At 37.4% G+C, this 7871-nt stretch overlaps 1 protein-coding gene across 1 annotated transcript; it reads right to left on the bottom strand.

Moving 5' to 3' along the window:
* Window positions 1–3217: 3217 nt before the first annotated feature.
* LOC131641032 (uncharacterized) lies at window positions 3218–6150 on the bottom strand. Its single transcript, XM_058911357.1, has 5 exons — window positions 6112–6150; window positions 5522–6038; window positions 4582–5438; window positions 3557–4420; window positions 3218–3475 (listed from the first exon to the last, which is right to left on the bottom strand). Exons 1-5 carry the CDS (start codon window positions 6148–6150, stop codon window positions 3218–3220), a joined length of 2535 nt encoding a protein of 844 aa, XP_058767340.1.
* Between the last annotated feature and the right edge of the window lie 1721 nt (window positions 6151–7871).

The following is a 7871-nucleotide window of genomic DNA, read 5'->3' as shown; positions in this document are numbered from 1 at the left end:
ATTAGGTTAACAATTGTGGAGAAGATCTCTTTAAATCTTTGATTGAAGTTTTGGAAAATTTGATTTTTGAAAGTTTCTAAAATAAGCCAATTTTGATTCAATCTCCTCTCAATCTTTCCCATCTCAATTTACACGAAATTGGCACTCAATATTGGATACTTAGGTGATTATATTTGATTGAAATCAAAGCAAATAAGATCTCTTATTAATTTTACTATTTTATATGATTAATTTATTATTTAAAATGATAAAAAAAACATAAATTAAATAATAAAACAATAAAAATAAAAAGGATCTTGTTTTGGGGCGTGCATGGGCTTAGAATAATGATTTGATAAAAATATTATAGGCCCATTTGGAAATATTTGGAGTTTTGGACTTTTTCTCTTCATACATGCCTTTGAAAATAGGTGAACTTGTGCACCTTGCCATTTCCTCACATTTCAACATTTTTTTAAAGTTATTGGATTTTTTAGAAACCTTGAAGAGTCCTCTAACCAATGTCTTTGGTCTCATGTCAAAATAGTTTTCCATGCTCCTTGTATGCTCTTTTGAAAAAGATGACTTTTGGTTGATTTTCAAAAGGACCTATAATGTTTTGAGTCATATCTCTCAAATGAAGCATTTTTGGACTTGGTTTGTGAGAGACATAGTTGTAGAGAATTCAATTTCCTTCAAAATGAGCTTTAGATGGGAAATTTCTGATCTTCCATGTAGGAGTTATGGCTGGTCAAAGTTCAGTTGACTTTCTCCTATGAAAACCCTAATTTAGAAACTTTTGAATTTGTTGATTTCTGATCTTTTCTTGATGAACCATGATCAATCCTTGATCATTCGTTTTCTCAGAGAAGTCAAAACCCTAATTCCTTGAACCATTGTTTAGGAGGAGGTGTCTTTGAGCCTTGAACTTTAATATGAGTTTGAATTAAGAGAAATAGGATGGGCAAATTTTGGGGTATGACAACAAGACATTTTTATCTTGTGCCTACATATTCCCTAGTGCAATGGGAAAGTCAGAGCAATCGTAGTTCAGGGTAAAGAACCACGAAAGTTTGTTGGTTGATTTTAGCGAGAAGTACTCGATCGCATTCAAACAATACTATGCGCACATGGATAAGAGATTGTTTGCATCACTACAAGAATGGATAACTAAATCAGGAGTAAGACAAGATTTTGGCTATCATCGCATTCGAGTGGAGAAAAAATCAATATTCATATGTGGAAGTATAACATTTGAATTTGACTAAGTGTCTTATTTATGAAAAAAGTTTTAAAATGAAAAGGTCAAGGTGATAAAAGGTGTGAATGAATTTGTTTATTAAGAGAATACAAGCATTCAAACAAAGGCTTAACGGCCATCGCCTAAATGCTTGAAAGAGAAAATTGCACAATTACGTACAACCCCCTCTTAGGTGATGAAAAGGATTCGCACTTGGGCGAGGAAAAAGATGTGATTTAGTGAATCGCAATTGTTTTGTAAAAAAAGAGATGAATTGAGTTTAAAAGATCTTTAATGGAATTCAAGCATTTAAACAAAGGCTTAACGGCCATCGCCTAAAATACTTGAAAGAGCAATCGCTAAATCAAGTTTTATGAAGTCTTTAACGGAGTCCACGCACTCAAACAATGGCTTAACGGCCATCGCCTAAACGCTTAAAGAAAAACTTGTACAAGTACGTACAAACCCTTCTTCATTATCCATTATATACTAAATTTGATTTGAAAGTTAAAAGAAAGCATTTTGTTAAAAAGGTGAACTAAATCGAGTTTTATGAAGTCTTTAACGGAGTCCATGCACTCAAACAATGGCTTAACGGCCATCGCCTAAATGTTTTAGAACAACTTGTACAAGTACGTACAAACCCTTCTTCATCCATTAAGAACCAAACTCGATTCGGTTATTAAAAGATAAACGTTTTAGTAAAAAGGTTAAGCTAAATCGAGTTTGAGAAGTCTTTAACGGGAGTCCAAACATTCGAACAATGGCTTAACGGCCATTGCCTAAACGCTTAAAGAACAACTTGTACAAGTACGTACAAACCCTTCTTCATTATCCATTATAGACTAAAATCGATTTGAATATTAAAAGAAAGCGTTTTTATAAAAAAAAAGGGTGAACTAAATCATGTTTTAATGGAGTCTAAGCATCCAAACAATGGCTTAACGGCCATCGCCTAAACGCTTAAGAACAACTTGTACAAGTACGTACAAACCCTTCTTCACCCATTAAAACTCAAAATTCAATTTTAAAAAGCTGTTTTATATCATTTTTGAAATATTTTTGATAAATCCTAAACATACTTTTAAAGAAGATATTTTTTGGTTTATATTTAATAAATCTAGTAAATAATATAAACAATAAACATTTTTTATTATTTTATATGAAAAGAAATCTAACTTTAAAAAAAAAGGGTTTAATATACTTCACCCCCTGCCAATATAGCGAGAATCGGTTTGCCCCCCTTGAATGATTTTTTTTACATAACACCCCTTATAAAACCCAAATCATGGATTTACCACACCTTGTTACTACACGAGCTGACTGGGCACTGTACCAATGGACACGCTGGCGCTGACTGTATCCACTACCATAAAATTAGGGTTCATCTTCCCCCTTTCCATCGTCGTTCATAACTTCCCCCTTTCCTGCTCTTGCTTCGCGTCCATCATCGCTACCCTTCTCCCTCATCGCGCCTTCTCCATCTTCATTAATCCCATATTCGTTTTCTTCACTCACCCATGGCGCAAGGCAACTCGTGTAGCAGTGTTAATTAGTTTCAAAATCCAGATTTACCCAGATGTGGCTGTGACAGACCAATGAAGTTATGGGTGGCCAACACGGTTCAAAATCGCAATCGCAAGTTCTGGAAATGCCGCAATGCTGGGGTAAGTATGCTTATTTATTTTCTGGAAAATTGTTCAATATCATTTTGAAAGGTATCTGGAAAATTGTTTCATGTTATCTAGAAAGGTCTTTACTGAACAATTATTCATTGTGTTTGTGTTTTGCAGACTATAAATAGCTGTGAATTGTTCTTGTGGGATGATGAAATCAGAGACCATATCAATGTGCATAGGATGAAACTACCAGATTGTAAAAGCTGTGATATACTAGCAGTGAAGTTAGAGACCGCAGCCAACAAAATTGAGAAGTTGAAGAAGAAGAATGCAATTCAGACAAGTGTTAATATGAGGCTGAGATTGGAAGTCTGGAATGCTACTTGTCAATCATCTTTCCCTTTCCCTTTCCCTTGTAATTGTTGCTTGTTGATGCCTGAGATTGGAAGTCTGGAATGCTGCTTATCATGTCATCAGTTACATCCCCAAACAATGAATCAATCTTGGTATCTTCATTGTCTTCATTGATTGTAGCAGACTGGCTTCCAGCATTATGTTGCCCTCCTTCATTGATTGGAGCAGACTGGCTTTCAACATTGCTAGTACCTTCTTCATTAGCATTTGGTCTCATTTTCTTCTGCATTTAAAAAACCAGATATATTATAACCAAATAAATAAACTATACCACATTCAAAAACAATTGCAGTATATAAATTACCTTTCTTTTCATTGCACTCTGATTTTGCCTCTTGCTTTTGCATGTCTTAACATTGTGGCCCACCTTGTCACACTTGGTGCATCTGTAAGATACACCAGGTAACCTTCTTCTTGCACCCTCTTCTCCACTTTCCCTTATCCTTAGCTTCCTAGGCCTTCCAGGCCCCTTTTTGTATTTAGGAGGTAAAAGTTCCTCACTTTCTACCTCAGGCCACATGTCAATGCCATTAATTGGACTAATAGCAAATCCATAGCACATGGCATACCTGTCTCTAGTGTAATACTCATGAACAAATTCCTCTGGGTTCTGTTGTCTAAACCCTAATGCAGCAACAGCATGTCTACATGGAATACCTACCAGATCCCAAAAATTACATGTGCAATTCTTTTTAGCAATGTCAACTATGAACTCTTGCCTGTTATAAGCATGTGTGACCTGAAATTTCTCTTCCATAGCCCATGTAGGCAACCAGTGACCACTCATAGCTACCTCATTGTCCAATCTTTTCCTAGGAATAGGCATCACTTTGTGTGGCCATTTGTCTAGTTTCAAAGTAGAATTACTACACCTACTCATCAGATATTTTCTAATCCATTCACACATGGTCAATATAGGTTTATCTCTAGCATTCAAAATAGTGGCATTGAATGATTCAGCTATGTTATTCATAAGCACATCACACTTAGGATAGAATGAAAATGCATGCTTACACCAAGACTTTGTAGGAACTGCCATGAGCCATGCCCAAGCCTTTGGATCTACAACCTTCAACTCATTCATCTTCAATGTCCATGCTTGTTGGTAGGTTGCCTTGGCTGCTCCCATCATCAAGTCTCTTATCAATGCTCCTCCACCAAACTTCTTCTTAAAATTCGCATACAAGTGTCTCAAACATAATCTATGTTCAATTCTTTCAAACAACTCTTCAAAAACTGCAACCAGTCCCCGAAACATATTAAGAGACAATCATTAGAAGTAAGGATTGAAATAGAAATAAACAGAATGATGGATAAAATGAAATCTACCTTTTGCTGATCTGAGATGAACACAATTCTTTTGTCCTGCCCAATGTCTTCCATCAACAGTTGTATAAACCACCTCCATGACTCTTTGGTTTCTGTTTCCACCACCCCAAAGGCCAAAGGGAAGTATTGATCATTAGGATCTCTTCCAACAGCAATCAGTAGTTGACCTCCATACTTTGTCTTAAAATGACAACCATCTACCCCAATGAAGGGTCTACAACCATTTGTAAATCCTTTTTTACATCCATCAAAACAGAAGTAAAAAGAGCCAAACCTTGGTGGGATGGTAGGTAATGGCCTCTCTATGTTTATCTTCACAGTGTTTCCAGGATTGACCCTATGCAACTCAGATGCATGCCTCCACAGATTTGCATACTCCTTGTCTGCATCTCCTTCAATGATTTTTTTGGCAATCAGCTTTGCTTTCCATGCCCTACAAACAGTTATACCAACAGAATAATTTTGTCTCATATCTTGGATTATGTCACAAATCCTTACCTTGTCAGATGTTCTCATCTTTTTGACCACAGCCTTAGCCACCCACTTAGAACTTGCACTTTTGTTTTCCAAAACCCTAGCACATGTGTGGGTATCTTTTATAGTCTTTATGGCATAACTGTGCTTATGGCCCACTTTAGAGCAAAGCATTAAAAAACCACATTTGGCCTTGCACTCAACCCTCACTCTATAACTCTCATTTTTAACAAAAGTAATTTCCCTTCCATTTAAAACCGTCCACTCACGGATGGCCTCTCTAAAATCATTTAGGGTATTAAACTCCATACCCCATTTAAATTTGTAATCCTTGTTAAGCTCCTCCTTCTTAAACTTTTCAAACCTATGCTCTTTTTCATCCTCTGAGGCATCAGGGTCAGAACTTAGTAAATCCTCACTTATATATATTCATCATCCTCACCTTTATTTTCACTCTCACCTTTACCTTTACCCTTACTAGGATAAGTCAACAAACTAGCTACAAGAGGGCCCTCACTAACTGGTAAAGTAACATCAACCAATCCAAAGCCATCATCAAGAGCCGTGGCCCTCTCATCCTCACTATCATTCATCCCTTCTAAGATCTCTTCATCACTTACCTCTAACTCTAAACTTTCATTCACACACCTAGGTTTACTACTGTGTATATCTGCATCGTGTTCAACAAACAATTTACCATCTACTCTCATTGAACAAGCAAACGCAGCTAAATCATAAGCATCAGAATCAGTTTTAATCTGGAAAAAATTAGGATCTATTTCAGGGATTTTCGTCCATAACCTAAACGACCCAGCTTCATATCCCCACCCACTTACCACCTTTTGAATGTGAGTCTGAGACCACCTTTCAATGTGTACACCGGTGATAAGCGTCGTAACCCCGCCTCTGTAAATCATCTCACCGTCGTGAGGCTTCATGAATTCTCCTCCGTGGTGGAACAAACAGTCAAACCTTACATTCAACTGCATACAAAAACGGGTTATAAGACAACATAAAACACTGAGGACCGGTGAAGAACAACAGATGAGTACTTACCTCAGGCGAATCCACCGTTGCGCCGCCGTCTTCAGCCATTGTTTCCGTCTTCTACTTCTCGTTTCTAATTTTGCCAAAAAAACCCTAAGCTGGAAATGTAGGATTTGGGGGGGTAATCATACGCTTTTCATTTCAAAAGTAAGAACAGAAGTCCAGTCAGCGCCAGCGTGTCCATTGGTACAGTGCCCAGTCAGCTCGTGTAGTAACAAGGTGTGGTAAATCCATGATTTGGGTTTTATAAGGGGTGTTATGTAAAAAAAATCATTCAAGGGGGGCAAACCGATTCTCGCTATATTGGCAGGGGGTGAAGTATATTAAACCCAAAAAAAAAAAGAGAACTACTTATCATTTTTATAGGGCTAGGCCGAAACTGGGTCGGCTCATGACCCATCTCGTTCACTTCAAACCCAAAAACGGGTTAGAGAACCCTAAGAAATTTTCTCAGCGACTCTCACGATCAAACAGAAAACTTCTCTCCTCTCTGTTCTCACTCGATTTTTCTCAGTCGTTTCTCTTCTATGCTTCATGAACAGACAACAATAACGAAACTCTCTTTCTCTCTCGATCGCGCCTCTCTCCACCCTCAGCTTCCTCTCTCGTCGCAGCACAACAAGCCAAATACAATCACTAAAGCGTAAACCCTGGCCCCAACTAAAACCCAACTACGGCTTCAACTGTGGCTTTGACCTCTCCAGGTATGCTTCTTTGTTCCTCTTTTCTTATCCTCCTGGACTCTGAGGTCTGTCGTCGTGAGTTGTGTTGTTTGATGTGATTTGAGTATGGTGAATGTTGAAAGTTGTTTGTACGTGATTCTGTGAGGTTGAGATATGTGCGTTTCAGGTTGTGGTGCGTGTGGGTTTTGGTTGAATGAGGATTGAGAGTGTTAAGTTTTGAGCAAAGAGGGAGATTTGGGTGTTGAGATTGGTGAGGGGTGTTGTGTGATGTAAGGCAGCGAGATTTTTGGTTGAAAATTTGAGGGATGAAGGTATGGTGAGTGTATTTAAGGTTCGGTTCTGAGTTGATGAAGAGGTTAGGGTGAGATTGAGTGTATTTCTGAGTTGTTGTTGGTTCTTTGGTAGAGTTTTGAGAGGGATTCTCTTAGATTTTTTTGTGGCTGTCTCTAGGGTTTTTTCCGATGGGTTTCCTCCTCTTTTAACTGAGTTTCTGTTCTGATTTTATAGAGGAATTGAGGGGATTCAATGCCTTTTGTTATGCAAACTTTGTGTTGCCAATTTAGTGTAATTTTTGGACAGAAGTGGTGGAGCAGAGTGCAGGCTTTGGACAGCAAGAGGTAGCAGCAAAGGATGCAGGTTTTTGGATTGATTATGGAAATAGCAGGTTTGGATAGTGATGCAGCATCGCAAGTAGCAGGGAGATATGCAAAAAAGACAAAACAAATACCTCTTTTTTTTAATTGTATTATATGTAAAAAAAAAGTAACATTTAAAGAAAAGAAAATTATAAAATTCTATATTTTTTTGTATTATTTAGTGTAAAAACAAGTAAGTGGACTTATAAAAAAACAACTTGGGCCCAAACACACAAAGCCTTGCAATTTTATTATCTTTTTTGTGATTTTTTCGAATTGAAGTATGAACATGATAAAATGTGACGCATCCAAATAGACAAAAATGCATAGGACATAAATTGGGGTGCGACAGATGCCCCTATTTAATTATCTCGAGCCAGATAACGTGAAAGACTTTGGTCTTCATGGTATCAATGGCGAAAGTTAATTAAATACAGAAAGACCCAAATTT

The sequence above is a fragment of the Vicia villosa genome, unplaced genomic scaffold (genome assembly GCF_029867415.1).
Source record: "Vicia villosa cultivar HV-30 ecotype Madison, WI unplaced genomic scaffold, Vvil1.0 ctg.003463F_1_1, whole genome shotgun sequence".
Lineage (NCBI taxonomy): Eukaryota > Viridiplantae > Streptophyta > Magnoliopsida > Fabales > Fabaceae > Vicia > Vicia villosa.
This window is presented reverse-complemented; position numbering and strand designations above follow the sequence as displayed.

Excerpts from the sequence above, each read along its gene's own strand:
- LOC131641032 (XM_058911357.1), bottom strand. The coding sequence starts at position 6,150 with ATGGCTGAAGACGGCGGCGCAACGGTGGATTCGCCTGAG. Across the intron at positions 4,421-4,581 it reads TCATCTCAGATCAGCAAAAG|AAGAAGTTTGGTGGAGGAGC; the intron begins GTAGATTTCATT and ends GCGAATTTTAAG. Across the intron at positions 3,476-3,556 it reads AGAGTGCAATGAAAAGAAAG|AAGAAAATGAGACCAAATGC; the intron begins GTAATTTATATA and ends TTTTAAATGCAG.